The sequence below is a fragment of the Mesitornis unicolor genome, unplaced genomic scaffold (genome assembly GCF_000695765.1).
Source record: "Mesitornis unicolor isolate BGI_N332 unplaced genomic scaffold, ASM69576v1 scaffold6178, whole genome shotgun sequence".
Classification (NCBI taxonomy): domain Eukaryota; kingdom Metazoa; phylum Chordata; class Aves; order Mesitornithiformes; family Mesitornithidae; genus Mesitornis; species Mesitornis unicolor.
This window is the reverse complement of record NW_010201256.1, coordinates 806-25,386: the sequence shown is the minus strand read 5'-3', so window position 1 is coordinate 25,386 and position 24,581 is coordinate 806. Positions and strand designations below refer to the sequence as shown.

Sequence of the window (24,581 nt, the reverse complement as noted above, 5' to 3'; positions counted from 1 at the left end):
AGGATGACAAGTAACCACAATATGATTGTTAGAATCAAAATAAGATTTTTGAAACTATCTTATTATGCTTAATTTTAACCTGACATGTAATTAAGAGTAAACATGTTTCGGTTCTACCATTACTCCAGATTTCTTTCAATTCAGTATTAAAATGGACTACCCAGTTTCTTCTTTTTACCAAAAGTGTCTGTTACTATTTCTCCTTATCCTAGACTTGGGTTTATTGCTTGGTGGATTTTTCTCTCAACCATAACCTGCCCATTAGTAAACCATGTCTCAGACTGTCAGTCTTCTTGGATGACACTTATTTAATATTACACGGTATTTTTTCAACTGATATTTTCACCTTATGCTACTGTTAGGAAACTGTTGCAACTACTAGTAATCACAGAGTTGTGCTGCACCTTTTACCTAAAGGTAAAAATACCTTTACCTGGTATGCTTAGCTAAGCATAATTTCCTATGGTGAGACTGAAAGGGCACAGACATATTTAAACACTCTTGCAGTTTCTGCTAGAAGAGGTATGAAGTGGTTACTAGTTGAGAAGGCAAATGTATAAGCAATGACTCCACTCTACTATGTTCTAATTGATTCAATTACCAGGTTACAGGAGTACAGGACAAAGAAAATTATGAAACCAATAAATCAGTGCAAGAACAGCACATGAAGAGTATATATCATGTCAGCTATCACTAATATGAGTAACATGAGATTCTTTTGTCCCCATAGGGAATCAGAGCATACTACATTTTTCAGTCATATTTTGTGCAATTCTATGCAAGCACAAAAAGGCTTATGCACAGCTTTCTGAAAAATTAACTATTTCATTGTCCTATTTCTACTCACTGTAAGTCAGCTTTCCTTTATTCAGTGTGTGCTCCCAGTCAAGCATCAAAAATTACTCCAAGGAGTCCTAAAAGGATTCGAGTGTTATAGGGCTTGTTGTGCACACTGTCTGCTTGGCAAAGACTTGAGGAAATAAAAAGAGCTAATAATATAAGCCAACTAATGATAATTAATCTTTGTATCTTCACCTGAACATGTGTAATTGTGCCATTAACAGAGTGACCTTACATCAACACCATACCCTGCAGGCCAAAGCCCTTCAGGATTACAACCGGCATCCTGTCTATGTTCTCCTGCATAACTATGTACCTATGCAATTACCTTAATTGGTGAACCTGCAAATGTGCGAGTTTCTCCACTTGCAAATGAATATGTTTTGGTTTTGGTTTGGTTTGGTTTTTTTTGTTGTTTTGTTTGTTTGTTTGTTTTTGATTTTGGTTTTTTTTTTTCCATTTAAAGCTCTGTATAAAATCTCAAGCTAAATGTAAGTGGAAAGACAGTGAAATTCAGACATTGATAAATCCACTGCAGACCTTTGACCTTGCTTTGTCCTAGCTGGCTTGAAAGAAAAGGGGAAATATCATCTGCTTTTAGATATTTGAAAGCAGATAAATACAACATGTCTGATCATACTCCTTGTCAAATAAGCTGGACTGTATAGTGTACCAATGAACCATAAAGCAGAATCTGAAAATACTTTATGTTTTGAACATAAGATTTGCAGAAGTAGTCATCTAGTAAAAAATCTAAATTGAGAACACACTTCTACATTTTCCTCAGAAACAACAGTGTGTTTCAGGGGTGCTTTCACCATCATTAAATTTGAGTAGGAAAAAAAGCTCATGAACAGTTCATTTAACTTTTTGAATTTACCTTGAAGACCTGTGTACCTTTTGTGCAGTTAATTTCCATTAATATACTCACTGAACTATCAAAAATGGGGAATGTTAAGTAATATACAAAGAATAGGCTTCAAATATAAAATCAGAGCAGTAGTAAAATCATATTGCCAAACAACATCAACATTTCTGCACTAAATTATGACAATAGTGTCCAATGATGCATTTTAAATTATAAATGCATTTCTGAAAAAATATCAGCACTTCACAAACAAGTCATGAACAGGAAAAAGAAAATAAGTTTCTCAAATAAATTATTCATTATAACTCATTCTCTCCTAGGTTCAGATATAATATACTCAAAAGTTTTCCAAATGTTAACACAAAAGTAAGCCCAGAAACAAATTGAAATTGAAAAATATTTTCTTTTTAAACTAGAAGCATGTAGAGTCTACATAAGTGACTAATATGATAACCATCTACTCTGACAGCTCAAGTATCCTACTCAGCCTTTAAATTTCAATTCCCTCTTTAGCTACAAATATTTCATGTGCTGCTACAAACCATCAAAGTCATTTAGATCATCTGCAGAACAGCTCCAGACCTGTGCTGCATTTGAAGGTGGGGGGGAAAATAAGCTCTGTATCTTATTTCTTATAACTTACTTACGGGTTTTCTTTTAGGTTCAAAACTATCTGCTTAAAAATAAATGTTTCTCAGTTAGAGGCATAGACAAGAATTTTGGTTCAGTTACATATGTTTGCTTTTTATATTTGCTTCATTGTAAGATAAGGGTGACCTTTGATTTTACACGCCTCCCTAAATATTTCTGTCAGTTCCATTTCAACATGGTCAGGAACTGGTCAGTTCTTGGATGTTAATGGCAAAGACTATCATTCCATGAACTTGTCCCTGGCAGTCCATGGGAGGAGAGGCTGCAGGCCATGGCCTAGAGTACCAAGAAACACCCATACACTAGGCCCCCGTGCCCTCTCCAGTTTGTCTTCCACATGGCAGAAGCCATGGGCAGAAAGCCTGGTCTGTGAAGGTCTGGTGGCTTCAGCAGTCAAGAGGCTCACGTTGACAGAGGTGCAAGAGCCTCTGAGGTGCAAGCTAACTAAACTTTCACCAGTGGTGGTGATGTCAGCTCATGGTACACAGCTTTCTCCACTGCTAAAAATGCAGTTGCTGGTTCTTCCAGAATTCAGTGTCAACTCACTCCTGCCAGTGCAAACTTTCCCAGGCCTTAGATCTTTGGAGGACCAGGGGAAAAGTATCAACAGTGTTGACATCAGGAAAGTGATTCTGTCTTCTTCCTCAGACAGAAAATCACACAGGAAAACTTGACATTTCAGTTGGTTTTCCTTAAACTGGCTGCTGTAGTTCCTTTCTCTTCCCTAGTGCCTTTGGTCAGCCAATGACCAAACCCACAAGAAGGAGATAGTTCAAGCATCAACCTCCACATTGTCCCATGCACCAAGCAGCAACACAATGTGCAGGTGCAAAATAAGCCCAACTTCCATCTGTGAGGTCTTACACAGATGACTGGTGGAGTCATCTGTATGGGATAAACTCACCTACATGGCACAGAGAAAAGCTGGTCTATCTCTTGATAGACCCCTTTGGGATGCCTAGATTTCAAGAAGCAAAAGTTCATGGACATCAGACCTCGACATGCACTGGAGTTTCTACTGCACATGCACTAGGAACATTCAATACAGGGGGGCAGATGAAAAACAATTTAAAGTAATCCTTCCCCTCCTTACCCCATCATTTGTATAGGTTAAACTGAAGTAGTCAGCACCAGCTTCCATGATCTACAGATGTGCTCCTACTGTCCCATTCTACCTGCTAATGTAGATATAGCCAGTGATGCAGCTAGTGGTGCAATTCCCTCTGAGTACTAAAATAGCATCCGAGTAAGATGTTAAGGGAAGGAGTATAGTGAAAATGTACCATTTATGTGACAACATGGATAATTACAAGGTATTGTTACACTTTTGACAAGTTTATGAAAGTTAACCCCAGTATTTTGGCCCAGACCCAAATCTAATGTTTATATCCTGCTCACCCAGATTTCCCTCCTCATTTTCAATTGGAAACATCACAGTTCACTTCTTGCCCTGTGGCATTATCAAGTGCATTTCGATAACTCCCTCATTTTATCACTTTTCATCTTCTAAAAGGTTACATTTCTGGACTGAGCCAAAGAATTGTTTAATATAATTTATACCAGATTATTAAGTGCTCCGTAAAGAAAGACAAACTGTTATTAAGACTGTACAAAATTGCCCCTGTAATGCTAGCTTAAAGCAGAACTCTAGCCAACTTATGGGGGAGAGAGGGAAGAGCTTGGGTAGCTGGGCAAAACTTTTCTACATGGCAATTAGCTAATAAATACATCTACTTAGAAATTAAATACTGTATTAAATAGAGTGGAACCTTCAAAAGCAATCAATTTAAATAAGTTGAAGAGTGTACTTGGCCTAACACACTGTTCAAAACCAAAGTAAGGACAACATCTGCCACAGAGAAACATCTCGCACATTAGATGCGCTAATGAACACGACTATTTTAATTACATTACTAACAAAAATTTGATAGTTAAAACTCACTTGATGAAAGCAACTTCAGTGGTATCCAACACTTAACTGCCACCTAATAGTGCCATGATAGTTCAAGTGACTCTGAAGCAGAAAAAACAGCTAGCCTGTACCGAGGCACTGACAGAAAACATTTGCAGCAGAAATTATTTTGGAATAGAAACAGAATATAACACTATCTGTTTTGTTAGGGTTTTTTTTAAGAAAAAAAAATCCTCCCATAATGATTCTTGTCTGCCTTCAGCTGAAAAAAATACTTGAAAAAGTACTTGAAAAAAATACTTTGTAGAAGGCAGATGAAATTGTGAAAATTTAAAGTATTTTATAATGTTCTTTGAAAATTACCCTGAAAATCTAAATGTAATGAGGCAACATTCTCAGATGATACCCACATGCAGCACCATATTCTAGGATACTTAAATAACAGTAGAAGAGAATAGAAAGTATCAATTTATATGAACATATTATAACATTCAACTCAGTCAAATCACAGATCCATCAAACAGCTACTAGAAGATTCTATTCCTTGATTTCCTGTAAAAAAATGTACATCTTGCTGGTACATATCTCTGGGACAGGCATTTTTCATAGATCCATCAGCTGAATCACAGTTCAAGTGGTTTTATTTATTTATTTATTTATTCCAGGCAATATGACAAACCTGTCACTAGGTATGATGACTTCCAAGCAGAAATTTACAATGCCAAGACCTGATTTCTGCAGTAAAGTGAACAGAATTTTAGAGACTGCCACCTGGCATCCAACTCTGGATGTAAGGGGGAAGTATAAAATAAAAGTGACTCTGCATCTCATGAGACTGATAAACACCACCACCTAATAATCATGGCAAAAGAAAATAAAATGTTGCATTCCAACTTTACCTTCATAAGTCCTTCACTTCTTTTCATTTGCTCAACATATTTTCAAACAAATTAATCTCAGGAATCCATCTTCTAATTTTGATCTCTATGAATGACTGAAGAGTTTTTTCCTAATCTTCAGCAGAATCTATTTTTCTGGTTTGCAGCTGTCCCGCTATTCTCTTATAATCTTGCCTCTTCACTGTCCCACCCTCTCACCATGCTCTGACCACTGACTACACACTCTAAAGACTTACAATTATAAAATCACAGAATCACAGAATGGTAGGGGTTGAAACAGACCTCTGGAGATCATCTAGCACAACCCCTTTGCTAAAGCAGGTTCATCTACAGCAGGTTGCACAGGATCACGTCCAGGCAGGTTTTGAGTATCTCCAGAGAATGAGACTACACAACCTCTGTTCCAGTGCTCTGACACCCTCAAAGTAAAGAAATTTTTCCTCATGTTCAGATGGAACTTCCTGTGTTCCAGACTGTGCCCATTGCACCTTGCCCTGGCACTGGGCACCACTGAAAAGAGTCTGGCCCCATCTTCCTGACAGCCGTCCTTTAGATATTTATAAGCTTTGATAAGATCCCCTCGCAGTTGTCTCTTCTCCAGGTTAAACAGGCCCAAGTCTCCCAGCCTTTTCTCATAAGAGAGATGCTCCAGTCCCCTAGTCTAACCCGATCCTCCTTGACCAAAGGAAAGTGTCTTCCTTTTTCCAGATTTTCTCTCTCACCTCCAGGGTCTGGTATTCCTGAGGGCCAGCCTTAGCAGTAAAGACTGAAGCAAAGGTGGCATTCAGTAACTTTGCCTTCCTTGTAACCTTTGTCACCAGGACACCCAGCTCATTCAGTAGTGGGCCTACATTTTCTCTAGTCTTTCTTTAGCTACTGATATAATACTGTTATACTTGAAGCCCTTCTTGTTGTCCTTGTCATCCCTTGCCAGTTTTAATTTCAAGTGAGCCTTTATGACTGCTTTAAAAAATAAAAAGATGAAATTGTCAGTTAGTTATCTTCTACCACAGCCTCTGACTAAACATGTCTAGGTAACACACTACAACTCATTCACTTCGGAATGTGGAGTTGCTGATGGTGGAAGGGGCCTCTGGAAATTATCTAGACAAATTCCCCTGCTCAGAGCAGGGTCAGCTACAGAAGGTTGCCCAGGACTGTGTCCAGCTGGATTTTAAATCTCTCCAAGGATGCAAACTCCACAATCTTCCAGTGCAACCTCTCCAGTATCTGACCACTTTCACAGTAAAAAAGTTTATACTTATATTTAAATGGATTTTCCTGTATTTCATTTGTGCCTCTTTCCTCTTGTTTTAACACTGGATACCACTGAGAAAATTTTGGTTTTGTCCTCTTCACACACTCCTATGAGGTATTTCTGTGCATTGACAAGATTCCCCTAGAGCCTTCTCTTCTCCAGGCTGAACAGTCCTAGTTGATTCCTTCCTTTTTAATTCAACTCTTTTTTCAGGTTTACATTATCATGACACCAGCCAATAAATGGCAACACAAAAAAGGAAGTTCCATGTCTAATATTAGTAAAACTGAAACATTCAAAAAAGGAAAGTTCAGACAGTTATATATCTAATTTGTATACATGAAAAAACAGCACAACTAATACATTAAAGATTAATGCTAGGTTCAAAAGAGAATGAAAGCATCAGCTACTGATTTCCAGGGATTTAAAAAAAATAAGAGTTTGGAAAATGTGTACAAGGCCTGTATAACTAACTATGCTTCTAGAGGCCAAGGCATCCTTATAAATACTATACCCATATACTGCTGGAATAATGCACATATACAGTACTTGCAGATTTAGGATATTCTTTTAGGATTTAATAGTATAATAGACTATCATGTATTATTACAGATTACAAAGTCTTTTATCGATTTTTGCAACTCTTACAAAGATGACAAACTTGCATTGAACGAGAGGGAGAATATGGAGTCATTTACACAACTCTTCACATTCTGAGAGATGTTATAAATGAATATTATGGTAAAAACACATGGATTGAGCTAGAAATGAGAATCAGCCTTCAATTGCTTTAAGTACTTTTCTCTTTTTTTATGTGCTTTCAGGTCCTCTGAAAAGAAAGATTAATGAATCCTGGTTCACAGAAAAGTTTAAGGTTGATATGAAACAACAAAAATGTGTGGTAATGACCATGTTCCCCTAAGGCATTAGCAGGGTTTGAACAACTAATCATTAATTCCATACAGATAAACAAAAATCTTTTGAGGAAAACTTGCAGTGAGCTCTGAGAGTTCAAAACTTTGGTTTTGGAAAAACAATTTCTTTGTGTGCATATATGTGCATAACATCGTCACACATAAATGGAAGAGATGAAATACATCATATGGCAAAAGTTTTATTAAAAACAAGAAAGAAGATGAAATGTTTCAAAGAAAAAATGCATAATTTGTATTCATAAGTCTTTACGTTTGCTTATGTTTGCTTATTCTAGAATTTTTTCCTTATTTAATAGTTTATTATTTTTTAAATTAAGATTATACTGTGGTATATTCTCCTTCACAGAGAAGGCAGGTCTTCTTTGTGTACAATGCAAAAACTTGGGGATTAAGTGAGGGGAAGCAGAAACTTGAGTCAACTCTGTATTCCCAACAGCTCAGCTGACAACAGAGAGAAAGACTAATTGGCTACTGGAAACAGCGGCCAAACACTTTCCAATACAGAGCAGGCTAAGGCCTCTGATGTGACACATTTGTGAAAGCTCATTCCAAATGTAATAGCACTGTGCTGACCAGTATTTATTTATCTACAGAATTAATACAGGTGGGCACTCCCTCCTATAGCCTCCCTATAAAATACATGCTCATGCACGCACACACACACAGAGCAATACAGTAGTGAAGGAAGTTCCTATCTTTATCCCTACCCTCCCTGTAATGAAATAGATCTTCAGCTCTTGCTAAAAGTTCATTCACAGTTCTCTCACATTCACACTTTTTGCCTTGATAAAATAACAACGAATGCTGAGCTCTCAAGCATAAAAAGAATCTGCTGATCAGCAAAGTGAATTTCACATTATATTTCTGAAAAGCAGAACAAATTAAAGGTTTAAACATGACATAGAGACAGGAAAAATAAGCAAGCTATCATTTTGAGTATACAAACACATATATAACATGCATACATCAGGACTGGCTTCGAGTTTACATACTGATGTGCAAACCAAGCAGTGTTTATCCCTGTAAAACACAACATTGCCCTCTTTCTTTGTTGGCGAATAGCCACAGGAATATTTTTTAATTTCCCAGTATCTTTCTCTCCTCTAATCAGTATGTGTATGTGCCTCTACACACTCATACTTGTGCATTTTTTCCTTCACAGGGATTAAATGGAGTGGAAAACTGATGTCTAGAATGACCCTTCCTAAAACCAGTATCCTGTGACCTGAATGCAACAGCATGAATTGCTAGGTGAGTGCTGCTAGCAGACCCTGCAGTTTTTTTCTTGGAACACACTTCCCAAATGCCATATAGAAGCTGTTGTAGCACTCCTGTCCAGGTGGACAGTACTTACGTGATGGTGTCAATCATATCCAGTCCCATTTCAACACAGCAATGGGCATGATCTGTTTTGGGTTGGGTCAATCCTGATACACAGTAGTAACAGTCCCCTAGGATTTTTATTCTTCTGCAGTGGTTTTCCTTTAATAAAAACAGATTGGGAAAAGTTTTACTATTCATATAAATATTTCAATACTTACAGGATAAAATCTTCTCCAATATTATGCAATCATTCAGGGAATCCTTTTGTGGTCAAATGAAGCAAGCTACAGCCCATGAAATCTGTGTTTCCTGTACAAAACAGCTGACATACACATATTTGGTTATTTATTTATAAATACACACATATATACTGGAGATTAGGCCTGCATTGTTGAACATACATGGGGTACCACTGCTTAAAACTATAGTTCTGAACAAATATCATACTTTTGCCCTCACATTAGATCAGCAGAAATTCAAGATCTGCAGTGAGACTTCATTTCTGTATGAATCCAAACCAAAGGACTGAAGCCAAACAACTACTGAATAGCAGGAAATGTTTGTTTTCTGAGCTTTATTTCAAATCAAGTTTCAACTTATCAGGAACAATAATTACACAAAATAACACAATTTACAATACAGTGTGATCAGTGTAAAACACACTTGCAGATCAGAAGATACAGGCAGTTTGCATTACCATTGAATTTATTTCCTGTTTGCATACAGTTTAATTTCTACAGCCAAAGAGATCTGGCTAAATCTCTCCCATTTTGAAAAACTAACGATGGCATGTGATGATTATTACATCAATCTGAGTAGAAAGCTTACAGTTACAGAAGCAGTGCCTTTAAATAATAAACTACGAGGAGACATGAAGAGATTAGGGCATCCCTTGCAGCTAAACTATGGCAACTTCTACACATTTAGAGCATGGCACAGAAAAGTAAATAACTTGATTAAATGAATCCAACTTACACAGCTGGAACTATGCCAGTAAGTGCCACGCAAAATTAGCTGTTGTGAATATGATGAGAGAGGATTAACAAAAATGTGATTCCTCCACCAGCAGTGTGCCATATAGACTTGACTTCAGTGGCACAGAAAGGTAAAAAAAAAGGGTTCTGGTGGTAGGGAAATTTAAAATTTCTGAAAAAAGTTACCTAATCATACTGGTTCAGTTTCTCATACAGGCACATATTCTCAGCCATTCTCCTACCTATAGGAATCAAAACCTTCCTGAGTTGACCACACTCTTCACATCATTATCTGTATTCCAGCTCAGAAGCAATGGTTATACCTACAAGCAATCCCTATCTCTCTGACATGTCATACACCAGCATTTGGGGCTTGTTATTATATACTCTTCTAGCTGCAGGCATTCCCATGACTGTCGTCTTTGTAAATGTTTCTGAGTACTGAACAAATATTATAAAATGAGAATTACCTCTATTCAAGCATGGAAGAAGGCATGCTAACACTGTTTGGGAAAATTGGTTTGTCTACTTCTTTTTATAAATTAAGCAGTAAGTTCAGAACTTGAATCAAAGAGAGTCATCTTTTTTAGGTATGCTTAACTAAGTCTTTTCCAAGAGTGACTACTTAACATTTCTTTTGCTGTACAGCAGAATTTTAAATATACCACTATTTATCGTTGCTAATACATATTTTAATGAATATGAGCATAATTATTCTAGAAGCATTATCATTGAAGCCTTAGAGTATTCCCACAACCTATAGCCACAAAACGCCTCACCGATTTAATTTGGAGTTTTAATTGATCCTTGGCTAAAAGTTATATAATACCATATAATGAGTGAAATCATTATTGATGCAAACAAAGTAATATCTATCCTGAAACAAAACAGGCCTTCCAACTCAAGGGTTTTGGAGAGAAACCACTAAAGTTTTTAATAGAAATCACTAAGTTTTTTAGTAGAAACCCCTAAATTATGTTGCTAAAATAAGCCACTTTTTAAAATTGTGGGCAAATCTTGAAGTAGTAGAGGGTACTCAGTAGTTAAAGCTGTAACATACTGTCCAAACTAAATCCAGCTTTGGCCCAAACCTTACAACCCTCTATAAAGCCCTTTTCATCTTCAAATTTGGTATGCATGAATCGTGTGCAGGCAATGGCTATTTGACCCAGTTGAAAGTTATCCAGAAAAGCCATTTCAGTAATCTTGGGTGAACAACAGGTGTGTGTTAATCAATTAGTGTTCTCCCCTATTCAGTGTGAACCTCCAAAATGGCTCATTTGTAATGACTTGGTTTTCTTAGAGAGCTTACTGTACTATAGAGCAGTACCGTACATTTTGTAAGGGGACACACAAAATTACTGTCATATTGGGACAGAAGTCTAGCAGCCTGGTAGAGGGAGGTCATTCTGCCCTTCTACTCTACTCTTATGAGACCCCACCTGGAGTGCTGTGTCCAGCTCTGAGGCCCCCAACAGAAGAAGGACATTGAGCCGTTGGAGGAGGGCCACAAAGACAATCAGGAGTCTAGAGCACCTCCCCTATGAGGCCAGGCTGAAAGAGTTGGGGATATTCACTCTGGAGAAGAGAAGGCTCCAGGGGCACCTTATTGCAGTCTACCAGTTCCTGAAGGGGTCCTACACAAAAGCTGGGGAGGGACATTTTACAAGGGGACATAGTGATAGGATGAGGAGCAATGGTTTTAAACTGAAGGAGGATTTATTTAAGATTGGACTTAAGGAAGAAATTCTTTACTGCGAGGGTGGTGAGACACTGGCACAGGTTGCCCAAGGAAGTTGTGGATGCCCCCTCCCTGGGAGTGTTCAAGGCCAGGTTGGACAGGGCTTTAAGCAGCTTGGTCTAGTGGGAGGTGTCCCTGCCCGTGGCAGGGGGAGTTGGACTGGGTGATCTTTAAGGTCCCTCCCAACCCAAACCATTCTGTGATTCTATTATTCTGTAGAGAAAGAAAGAAAAGAAAGAAAAGAAAGGAAAGAAAGGAAAGAAAGGAAAGAAAGGAAAGAAAGGAAAGAAAAAGAAAGAAAGAAGAGAAGGAAAGAAGAGAAGGAAAGAGAGAAGGAAAGAGAGAAAGAAAGAGAGAAAGAGAAAGAGAGAAAGAGAGAAAGAGAGAAAGCAAGCAAGCAAGCAAGCAAGCAGGCAAGAAAGCGAGCTCAATCCAGTACCATGTTTCCAAGTCAGTTCATTATTTACGCAGGAGAATTACAAAAGAAAAAATAAGATAAGGACTACAGCATTTTCTGGAGAGATACTAATTTGATGGAAGGCATATGGCTAAATTGCCTGCTGTTTTTGAAACCACTGCTATGTGCCTTGTCAGATGTTATCCTCACTGTCCTTATTTATAATAATCTATTAATATACAGTAATCTCTAGCAAAATCACTTGTTTTCTTTTTCTCAACATGTGAGGCAGACTTCCAGGAAAGAGATGCAGTGCAGCTCTGTAAGAGCAATCTTTTTAAGGATTTATATGCAAATTAACATAAACCCCCCCTTTCCCTCTCTTTGTTTTGTTTCCTCAGCGACTTCCAAAGAAGTCCTTGACTCAGCAATATTTTTCACATTTGTGTTAGTGATGAATTCAAGTGTGATAGTTGCAAATTCTAGGCACAGTTGACACAAGCAACATCTGTTTAGAAACAGCTGATAATTCGGTTTTATGCACATGATAAAAAGCACCAGAGATTGCTAGCACTGCATTAGCCAGGCAGCTTGCCCACCTGTGGTGCCCTACTGAGACATTTCCAAGCGGATTTGCAGAATTCCCTCTGGCGCAACTGTCAGTCACAGGGTTTGTCAGTGTGAAGTGGAAGCCCAGCTCAAAAAGCAGAGGATACTTCAAAGTTGCTAAGAGCTTTCTTTACACTTTCAGACAAGCACTTTATAAAGCAGTTAATTCCACCTATCTGTTAGGTGGAACTGGGGGGGAGGGGTGGGGGGCTTCTGTTTCAAACAACTCTGGGTTTTTGTCATCGTAATTCTTTATTTAAATTTCTTTTGCAGAAAGAGTGAAGTCTGCCAACTTAGACTGCAAAACAGGAAATTCAGACCATTAACTCAATTTTCTTGTACTATATAAGTCAAATACTGTTTTGCATACTCAGGACAAGGCTGGGGTTTTTTTAACAAAAAGTAAAGGGAAAAGAATTTACAGTTTACTCATATATATATATATATATATATATCGATCTATATATATATGTATACATATATATGAATGTTGTCTCAAAGAAATAACAAAGTTTAAAGTGCTTTCAGATCTCTCCCAGCAGAACATGTAAGCAGAGAGATTGTACTGGATACGTGCAAAGTCTTTTAAAGGAGGACCTTTCTCATGTGTCAGATTGCAACAATTCTTATTGTCGCTGCTGGGGTTTTTGTTTTGTTATGTTTTGTTTGGTTTGTTTCATCTTTACAGTCTATCCAGTAAGTGTTTGTTACATTAATAGATCCAAAGAAAGCTTTTATTTATTTTTAAGATGGCATATGTTAATGCAGTAGAGTCCCTGCTCTGTCTTCTGTCACTGCAACAATCTATGTGTCATCATGGTATTTGAGCACCTATCAAAGTGAGCCAAAAGGAAGGTCAGATAGACTACAATTTTAAAAAGCAAGATTTTAAAAGCTAAACATCAAACTTTCTCTCTCATAACTCCAATAACTGCAGTGGAATTACACCAAGGATTAGTGTCACTCCATGTGACTTAATTACAATGTATTTTATGCTTATTATACACAACCATTTCTTTTTCTGCAAGCCTAACAACCTGATTTGCAGCTATGCTCTTCAGACTTTTACTGTCCTACCCTCCTGGAATCACAGTCTATGAGTGGGAGGAATTTTATTTATCTATAAATTAGAAAGACATTTTTTCTGCTGTTATACTAAAAAACCTGCATCAGCTAAGATACGTAAAAAAGTTTCTTTACCATATTCAGCCAATTTGGATTTAGCTATGTAGAATAAGAGAAAAGATTAATAAGGACTACAAAAGGATGCACAAACAGCAATTCCCGTTTCCTTTAACTCAGACCTTACCAGTCTTATACTCTCCTAGAATGCTTTTGGACATGAGCAGTAATAACATTTAGATTTGTTTAGGCTAGAAAAATGTGAACAAGAGGTTGGTCACCTCCTATGATGCTTAGTGCTTGCCAAGAGTGTTAAAAAAAAAAAAGAGAGAAAAAACCAAAACCAACACATGTCCAGGTTCAGCTATTTAAGTATTGGGGTCAAAGGAAGGCGATCTATTAGACCTGGACATACACTGAAGGCTTTACTCTCTCAGTGGAAGGCTTTTGCGTTCTCATCAAACTTCAGACTTCAGCACTAGTGAGACCTCTGGGTATTGCCCCTGCATACCTGCAAATTAGTACAAAAGCAGCACTGCATGCAACAGAGGACTGGAAGGAAATGCATTGGCAGCACAGCGAGCAGAGCTCAAAACCCTTCGTGCCTCCCCCATCCCTTCATTGCCTGAAACTTAGAATGTGTGGGAGAAAAAAAACACATTGCTCCACTCCCTGAAAAAAAACACTGTTAGCTAAATGTTTTCTTCACATATTGAAGTCTTGGGTAGAGGGAAAGCATCAAAATGCAAATCTCTGATGGCTCAGTTTTCACTGAAAGTAGAATTAATTCTGGGGTGATAGTGGTGAACTGCAAGGGCTGAAGAAGAAATACACACTGTGCTCCTAGCCCTGCTACTACTATCAAGAGCTTTGTCACTGAGGCCAGGTAGTGCCACAGAGGGACATGGTCATCCGCCCTTACAGACATCTGACAAACCAAAAGAAAGATTAGTGACCCTGAGGAAAAGACCCATCATAGAAGTACTTTTGTGTTTTATTTGCCTTCATATTTTTCCTCTTGTTTTCCTTCCTTCTTGGTTTATCAGTCATTTTCTTTTGGAAAGACCCATTTCAACAGCTTTCTCTGAGCAGCCTGCTGTGCTCAGACCTAAACTGTTTGGATCAGGTAGGCAAAGGGGATCAAATTTTCAGTTCACATTAATCAGCATGGCATCATGGGTTTCAGGAGAACTACACTAATTTATACCAGCTGTCCCTCTAATCCTGAGGGACCCAAGCTATAATTCAGTAATCCAGGCTAACCACATCACAGTTACAATCCTTACTTAGTTATTAGTGTATAAAATTACAATTGGGGAAAAAAAAATCAAAGTATATCTAAATCTCCTCAAAGACATAAATTAGCAGTAAAATGCACTCCCTATTTATTTCTCTTCACAAACCAAGAACTTCATTCTGCTTCCAAAGAAAACTGGACAAGATAGGATCCATCACTGTTACCACTGCAGGTTATTTTCAATGTATTTAGCATATGTGGCACATTTAACTATTTTAGCATTAGAAAGCTTTGAATCACACTATAAGTTAACATAAATTTATCTATATTACAGATGTGTATAGAGGCACAAAAGAGATTTGCAGAAAGAATAGTATTTTTTACTACAGCCTATGAAGCTGGAATGACATCTCTGTTCAATTTCATTAAATTTGCCCATGAGATTAGAAGTGGAAAAAACCTACATTTTAGCTATCATGCAGTATAAATGTATGCAACAATACATATATATGTGTGTGTCCAACATGCACAGACACACCGTTCTGCAAGTTTATCTACATCCTCACATGCACATTTTCATCCTCTGGACTACTTATATATTAACCAAGATGACTCAGTCTGGCAGTTATGGGCCAGACACCAGTTTTGAGCACCCCCTTCCAACACATTTGAACACAGACTCGTAGAAGATACCTGGGAGTTGATACCTGCTCCTGGCATTACTAGTTCATTCCTTCCTTTACACAGAGTTATAGTGACTGCCTTACTGTTTCAAGCACCTTTGGAAACGCATAGTGCAGTGTTCTGCTGTTAAGGAAATAGTGAAGGACAAGGTACCCTCCTGCAGGGTCACAGAAGAAAAGGTAGTGAATTGGATAGAGCTAGTCAGAAGGCTGTACAGTGCAACTGAGCAATACCATATCAAGTTATTAATTTAAATTCAGTGCATGGTGAGAGGGAGAGATTCTTTGTAAGAGATCCATTTACATTTTACTGGTCACAAGGGATACAGAGAAGGTTAAGGTGCTCGATGACTTCTTTGCCTCAGTCTTGACTGGCAAGGGCTTTAATCACAGAAGGCAAAGGTAGGGACTGGGAGAAGGAAGATCCTCCCACTGTAAGTGAAGATCAGTTTCGTGACCATCTAAAGAACCTGAAGTTGCACAAGTCCATGGGACCCGATAACATCCATCCGCGAGTCCTGAGAGAAATGGCAGATGAAGTTGCCAAACCGCTATCCATCATATTTGAAAGGTCATGGCAGTCTGGTGAAGTCCCAGCTGACTGAAAAAGGGGAAGCATAACCCCCATTTTCAAAAAGGGGAAAAAGGAAGACCCAGGAAACTATTGGCCAGTCAGTCTCACCTCTGTGCCTGGCAAGATCATGGAGCAGATCCTCCTGAAGGCTCTCCTAAGGCACAGGGGGAACAAGGATGGAATGATTGGTAGTAACCAACATGGCTTCACCAAGGGCAAATTGTGTCTCACCAATTTGGTGACCTTTTATGATGGAGTTACAGCTTTGGTGGATAAGGGAAGAGCAACTGACATCATCTACCTGGACTTGTGCAAAGCATTCGACACTGTCCCGCATGGCATACTGGTCATGAAACTGGAGAAATGTGGATTTGACGGATGAACCACTCACTGGATAAGGAATTAGCTGGATGGTCACACTCAGTGAGAGTGCTCAATGTCCAGATGGGGACCAGTGATGAGTGGTGTCCTCCAGGGATTGGTACTGGGACTGGTACTGTTTAATGTCTTTGTCAGTGACATAGACAGTGGGATTGAGTGCACCCTCAGCAAGTTTGCTGATGACACCAAGCTGTGTGATGTGGTTGACAATGACAACCCTGTACCAGCCTGGTCGCACAGCCCTGGTTCCCTGGGCCAGGTTTGAGGCAGGATGTGCAAAGTCCAAGTGCAAAGTCCTGCACTTGGATAGGGGCAATCCCAAGCACAAATGCAGGCTGGGCAGAGAGTGGCTCGAGAGCAGCCCTGAGGAGAAGGACTCAGGGGTATCAGTCGATGAAAAACTAAACATGAGTCGGCAATGTGCACTTGCAGCCCAGAAGACCAACCACATCCTGAGTTGCATCAAAAGAAGTGTGGCCAGTAGGTTGAGGGAGGTCATTCTGCCCCTCTGCTCTGCTCTGGTGAGACCCCACCTGCAGTACTGTGTCCAGTTCTGGGGCCCCCAACAGAAGAAGGACATCGAGCTGTTGGAGCCAGGCCAGAGGAGGGCCATGAAGATGATCAGACGGCTGGAGCACCTCCCCTGTGGGGACCAACTGAGAGAGTTGGGGATGTTCAGCCTGGAGAAAAGAAGGCTCTGGGGGGACCTTATTACAGCCTTCCAGTACCTGAAAAGGGCCTACACAAAAGCTGGGGAGGGACATTTTACAAGGGCAGGTAGCAATGGAATGAGGGGTAATAGTTTTAAACTGAAAGAGGGTAGATTTAGACTAGAATTAGGAAGAAATTCTTTACTGTGAGGGTGGTGAGACACTGGCACAGGTTGCTCATAGAAGCTGTGGATGCCCCCTCCCTGGGAGTGTTCAAGGCCAGGTTGGACAGGGCTTTGAGCAACCTGGTCTGGTGGGAGGTGTCCCTGCCCACTGCAGGGGGGTTGGACTGGATGATCTTTAAGGTCCCTTCCAACCTTCTTATATCTGCTGACCTGCAAAAAGCTACTGGTTCTTGACCTACCTTTTTTGTACATTTCCATTCTCACAATAAATTTCTTCCCTACTCCACATGCAGAGCAATTTTACAAAACTAGAAGGTTAAATGTTTTTACTCCTGGAAAGCGAGAACCTATTTAACAGTCATATATGTTAATTTACTTGGAAATGGAAAAGAATTTTAGCTAGAATATTTTACACAATCATCATGATTGACATGTATGGTGGTCTACTTCCCAGCTTTCATTAAGTATCCTCTAAGATGCTGTCTTTCTATGAAGAGGAGTATCCTAGGAGAAACAAGCTGAAAACAAATACACTATAAAATGATGAAAAACTAAGCTCTACATTTCAGAAAATGGATATTTTTCCAGATTCTTCTGGAAACAACACATTAGAGAGGAATTTTAAAAACTGTGATGTTTGTGCACCAACAGAAGTATGAAATTCAGTTATGCTCCAAACAAAAAATCCATGGGAAATCTTCAAGACCTAATAGCTGGAAATGGCTGCTCTATTTGACTTGGCAAAATTACTGAAAAATGACAGCACAAGAAGAACTAGCAAGATATTGTGTACAGCTGGGTATAAAGAAAGTAGTTTCCAGAAAGATTTCCATAGACTTCAAGGAGACAAAAAGTCTGGATTGAGAAGAGTAAAGTTGATGACTCTGAGGATAGTGCTTCTGGACTGCAGCGTTGGAGGCATAGTCCCCCTCAGGCTGAGGAGAGGTCCTGACGGCTGCTCCACTGATGCACTGCTATGCCCTGCATAACAGATCTGTGCATGGGTAAAAGACTTCAAATAGGACTGCATAGGTAGAGTACATTAGAAAGCTAAAATACAGACCTGGCTTATCAGTCAAACTGCCTCTACAACAATGAAGTGAAACAGACATTTCTGGAGTGCCATTAGACAGACGCTGAACTCCAGAAATTCCTTTCTCTATGCTAAATGCACAAGGAGTCAAAACAATTAGTTTCAGTACAAATGCCTACACTGCAAGCATCTGAAGCTGATCAGAATTATCATACACAGTATTATACAAAGATGTAAATCTCACATTTGCAGAATACAAATTGAGGAAGAATTTGGTAATGTACCACAAGCATGCAATTCATGACAAGAGTTATGACAGAGAATGAACATACCAAGCACAGTATCCTCTTACCTAAAAAGTACCATGAAGGAGGTTAGGCAAGACCAGACCTCTGTGGCACCTGCACATTTATATGTTCCCATAACACTTAAAGTGTGTGGCATTATCTTCGTCCCTGGAAACTGTCCTACAGACACTTTATTTTCATGCCATCATGGTCCCTGATCCTATAGAGTCTCAGACATATTTTTTAAGACGGCTTTAATTTAAGAAAGATTACTTATTTAGGTCTCTCTAGGAGACCTCTCCAGATGGCTGTTCAGAACCAGACTCAAGCTTGCATGAATGATCTGCCTGGGTGGGATCCTGTGTCTGCACTATCAAGGAAACCTGGGGAGACAAATCTCCTTAAAATTAGCCTTTGTAAATATCCCCCCCTAGTGCACATTTATCAATTTCCACAAAGAAGGGTTATATGCTGTAAGATCATATCTATGTTTTCCAGCACTAGCTTTCCCATTTTAACCAGCCCACAAAACTTTATTTTATATTTTAAAAATACATAATAATTATCTTCATATAAACTAAAAGCATTTTATAGATTCAATAGAATCCATTTCTTAAAGTGATTGCTTCTAGAAATAGCTAGTTCAAAGTACAGCAAAGGGCTGACTGTTCTTGACATAGTTGAAAAAAACAACACAGAAGTTGATTAAAAATATTATTTACTGACCCTTTGCCTAAGGCTTAGCAGCAATGTTGTTAAGTTCAGTATCTTTTAAGCTGAACAGGTATAAAAAAAACCACTTCAGTAACATTGAAATTTGGAAAGTAATAATTGTTAAAAAGCTAAGAAGGTAATCAGGAAAGGATACTAAATTAAAATGTAAAAAAAAAAAAAAATAGACTCAGCCTACAAATACTGACAAAAGCCTGAAGGTATACATAACTGCAAATGAAAAGAACAAGCAAGTGGTGTGTGTCAATCTGGCTAATTGACGAGATTCCAAAAGGGACACGAACAAGTAATATCTTTCATTCAGAATATTAAAATCCTTTCCTAGTGATGTCCTTTGAAAAGAGCCTAAAACTCATTTGTCCTTATCCACTTATCCTTATCTGAAGTCCAAGATGCTGTAACATGGAAGTGAAAGGGAAAGAACTTAATCTGTAAATACAAATAATTAATTCTAGTAATTAGAAGTATGTGCAAAATATCTACCAAAGTAAAGAACAACTGAAGAAGTTCAAAACATCTCTAAGAAGCAAAACTGTTTCATTACAATGCAGAATGTTGGAGAAATGGCTCTTCTTTTCTATTAAGACGACAGATAAAATAATTAGGGTATAGCTGTACTCTATCACAAGATAGTGGAGCTGTGACCATAACAGTACACGAGCAGGGGCATGTGCAACTCCATATGATGCTATTTGGGTAAATGTAGCCTTGAGAACCTCTCTCATTAAAGTAAATCCATGCCACGGCTAAAGTATGAAGAGAAAATGCACTGAAATATACAGTGTATTAAAGCAAGAAAAAAAAAGCACCCAGACCACGTGTCATGTGTCCAAGGCTTCCTTGGAAACATAAAACCAACATGATTTAAATGATCATATCTCATTAAAATCTGTCACTCTCACAAGTAAGCTGAAGAGTTTCAAACTGGAAGCTAGCTGTAGCATTGAAGGTTAATTGCAAGGCTATGACCTCCTGCAAAAATCAGTTGTTTAAAGCATCCATTGATAATATGCAACGCCAAATGACTATCATTAGGGCAAAATCTGAGACTGCACAAAGCTACTCTGTTTAACCAAAACTGGAAGAAACTGAGAAACTCTCCATGTGGATTCTCTGATGTCTATCTAGGATGAAGTTACACTCCCACAAGGATACAAATGATGTCACTAATTTTTATTTACTGTCACTCATTTTTGTTTAGATTTACATTTTTGAGACTCGCTTTGCTTTCTTCAAAGTCACTGTAGTTGTTCCACAGACTCAAAAGTTATTAAGGGGATCACAAAGACCATATGAAATATGACTACCTGAGATTGTTTAAGAAACCAAACAGTGCTACTGTGAAAATAGAAAACACGTCATCACTCCAAGTACTATATTCTGATCACCTCTTCTCCTAACACTGTTCAAAGACTCAGTGATTTACAAGGTAAAATAACTGGTACAAGGTAAGTGTTTGAAAAATGTATTTTCTCTAGAGGTGAATTAAAAAGGAAGGACATGATAAAAGTACAAATAATTTCTAGTAGGAAGAAGATAAGCAATTTTCTTCCCTCTCTATTAACAGAATGCACAAGCAAACATTCAAAGGAGTTCAATGACAATAAATTGAAACCTAAGGTTTGCCTTCAGAACTCCCTGTCATGAAGCTATTGTGATCTTAAAAAAAGTGTAACATTTCAAAAAGAACAAAACTATTTGCCTTACCAAAAAAATCGAACGAAGACCACATAGAAAGAGAAAAACAAAATGCTAAAAAGCATAAACCAGCTTCTAAATGTCAGAAGGACAAACTTTATGATTAAATTAACACAGATCTTTCAACAAGAATTTTTTATGTTTGGCTGAAGCACCTGGTTCTGGTCAGCTTCAGAGCTATACTGTCAAAAAGCAAAGATTCATTATTCCTACATGTGTCAATATGCCAAAACATCAAGACTCTTCATGAGCAAATATATGCTGCCTTATACTTACTACACTTCCCACAGTATTGACAGGGATTTTATACTTTTTTTCTAAGCATTACAGCTTTAAAACAGGACTGTTAAAATGGTTTTAACAGGGGTTGTCATAAACTGCCTTTTCCGGTTGACACTGCTTCCTAAGAAGCAGCAGCACGCAGCGTGCACATTCACAGATCACACATCAGTAGTCACAGGGAACATACCTATCACCATTACATTTTTCTTTAAAGTCCCTGCAGTTTCCCCCTCCATCATTCTGAATACTAAAGCGTAGCACTGTTTTAAAATCATCCCAGTCCTCTGTTTTGACATGCCAGTGAATATCTAAAGTTGTTTTAACCAAAAGATCAGAGTCCTTCTGAAAAATTACACTTCTCAGTACATTTCTTCTGACTGTAGCAGACACAGCAACAAGTCTCCCTTTACCACATCAGAAGGCATCACAGAAAGCTCATACATTCTATCCTTAGTCACACCTCGATGCAGCACAGTTTGAACTAGAAAGACAAGTAAATAACAAATCTTCCTCACATTTCTGAAAGAAACCATGATATTTATTTTCAAATTTGGAAAAAGAATGCACGCAGGCTGAACAGAAAAGCGAAGGCTTTTTAACTCTTCTGCTATGTCCAATCTACTGCTTTCCTGACAAACAACTGACCTCTCCCCAAAGCTGGCATCTGCCTGGTAGTCTGGCTTCAGGTGCCACTGACACCTCTAGTTGGCTGCACCTGGCCACTGCTAAGGGAGCAAGCATGGTGCAGTAGCCATCTCCCTGGCTTCAGAGTCATGTCACATGTCATAGTCACATCAGTTTCTGTGTGCACATGTGCTACCCTGTGTTATGTCACAGTACTCCTCTGTTATTACATTGCCTTGTGTTTCATGTCCATGATGATTCTGCAGATTGTAGCACTAAAAGTTTTAAAAGAACTTATTAGATGGGTGGTTGACATTTGGAGGACGAAATTCAGTAATGAAATGAAAGCAAGGAGACTATTTGAACTTGTAAAGCCATTTAAACTCTAATCAAGAATCATCTACATGGCGCTCTTTTATTTCTAAGGTCTACATCTCTAAAGTACTTTGGGCTGGGGACTTGTACTCTTCACAAGGCACTGCCAGTAGTTCCAGTGATTAAACAGTTACACAAAGGCTTATGAGTGTTTTACAAATTTGTATCAAAACTCAGCACCTTTATTGCTTCTCTACTGATACTTCTCAGCAATGAAGGCTCTGAGGACACAGCTGGCAAACAAGGCAGATTTGATGAAGTTGTGCTTTGTTCAAGGGAAAAACACATTTTTCAGCAAACTGTTAAACGTAATTTGAAACAAGATGTGTGGCTTTTTCAGGCACATCCATTCCCTTCATTTCTTGTCAAATGCTTGCGGTGCCTAGTAGTTTAACTAGGAGTTATAGGCAAGGAACATTTTTTTCATTTTTTATCTTCTTGGGGAATCTGGCATAATGTAAGGGTAATGACCAAAACATAAGCCTCGGTTATGATATGGATCCCATTTTGCCTGCAATAGCCTCTCTCAAAAGCTACCGTCATTTCTGTGACAAGGAGTGCTCTCTGTTAAGAAATAATTTTACTCTCTAGCTTCTTATTATCACAGAAAGTAGATTTATGCCACACTGTCAAAAATAATATTTTCCATTATCCTGGTTTTTTACATGAATAACAGAAATCTAAATATTGAAATATTTTCACTATTTTGTGCAAACAAAACCAATGAAGAATACTGATGGCCTGCAAAGAGAGGGAAGAAAAACTTATTTAAAAATAGCAACTTAAGCTTCTTTCCTAAACAATCAAAATAGACTGTTTTCTCTCCAGAATATTAATAAAAAATGGAAACTTTAGAAACTTATGACACACAGGGCTAAATCAGTCTATTACAGATTTTTAATATGTAACTCATGCATCATTTTTCAGAATGGAATTTAAATAAATTGAAATAATGATGTCATACTTACTGTAGCTAATTCATCAAATTTGCCAAACAGCTCATTCAACAGCTTCACCAGCTCTTGGGCAGTACACTGTGATGCCAAACTAGTGAACCCCACAATGTCTGCAAACAAAATGCTGTACAGAAAGAAAAAGACACAAAGATATCAGTACAGAAGACAACTTCAAATTCTCATTATCCTCTTTTATAGCATGAACGTGATCCTATGCACAAACTCAAATCAACCATGACTTCAGTAAAGCCTTTGACACAGTCTCTCACAGCATCCTCACAGCTCAACTGAGGAAGTGTGGACTGGACGAATGGGTAGTGAGGTGGACTATGAACTGGCTGAAGGAAAGAAGCCAGAGAGTCGTGGGCAACGGGGTGGAGTCCAGTTGGAGGCCTGTAACGAGTGGAGTGCCCCAAGGGTCAGTACTGGGGCCAGTATTCTTCAATCTATTCATCAATGACTTGGATGAGGGAATTGAGTGTACTATCAGCAAGTTTGCTAATGACACCAAGCTGGGAGGAGTGGCTGACATGCCAGAGGGCTGTGCTGCCATCCAGCGAGATCTGGACAGGCTGGAGAGTTGGGCAGGGAATAATTTAATGAAATAAAACAAGGGAAAGTGCAGAGTCCTGCATCTGGGCAGGAACAACCTCAGGTTCCAGTATAAATTGGGGAATGACCTATTAGAGAGCAGCGTAGGGGAAAGGGACCTGGGGGTCCTGGTGACAGCAGGATGACCATGAGCCAGCAATGTGCCCTTGTGGCCAAGAAGGCCAAAGGCATCCTGGAGGCATCAGGAGGGGGTGGTGAGTAGGTCGAGAGAGGTTCTCCTTCCCCTCTACTCTGCCCTGGTGAGACCGCATCTGGAATATTGCGTCCAGTTCTGAGCCCCTCAGTTCAAGAAGGACAGGGAACTGCTGGAGAGAGTCCAGCGTAGGGCTACAATGATGATTAAGGGCGTGGAGCATCTCCCTTATGAGGAGCGGCTGAGGGAGCTGGGTCTCTTTAGTTTGCAGAAGAGGAGACTGAGGGGAGACCTCATTCGTGTTTATAAATATTTAAAGGGTGAGTGTCACGAGGATGGAGCCAGGCTCTTCTCGGTGACATACAATGATAAGACAAGGGGTAATGGACACAAGCTGGAACACAGGAGGTTCCACTTAAATTTGAGAAGAAACTTCTCAGTGAGGGTAGTAACCGAGCACTGCAACAGGCTGCCCAGAGAGGTTGTGGAGTCTCCTTCTCTGGAGACATTCAAAACCCGCCTGGACGCCTTCCTGTGTAACCTCATCTAGGTGTTCCTGCTCCGGCAGGGGGATTGGACTAGATGATCTTTTGAGGTCCCTTCCAATCCC

General features: G+C 39.0%; 1 protein-coding gene across 1 annotated transcript in view; it reads right to left on the bottom strand.

The window, feature by feature from the left end:
* The window catches only part of LOC104545001 (adenylate cyclase type 1-like), a gene marked incomplete at its 5' end in the record, with an annotated part of 24,173 nt that extends 823 nt beyond the window's left edge, over positions 1–23,350 (bottom strand). The window contains 2 exons of the mRNA XM_010190016.1: positions 8,718–8,845; positions 23,239–23,350. Of these exons, the coding sequence (XP_010188318.1) occupies positions 8,718–8,845; positions 23,239–23,350 (240 nt within the window). The remainder of the gene's footprint in view (positions 1–8,717; positions 8,846–23,238) is intronic.
* Positions 23,351–24,581: the final 1,231 nt, after the last annotated feature.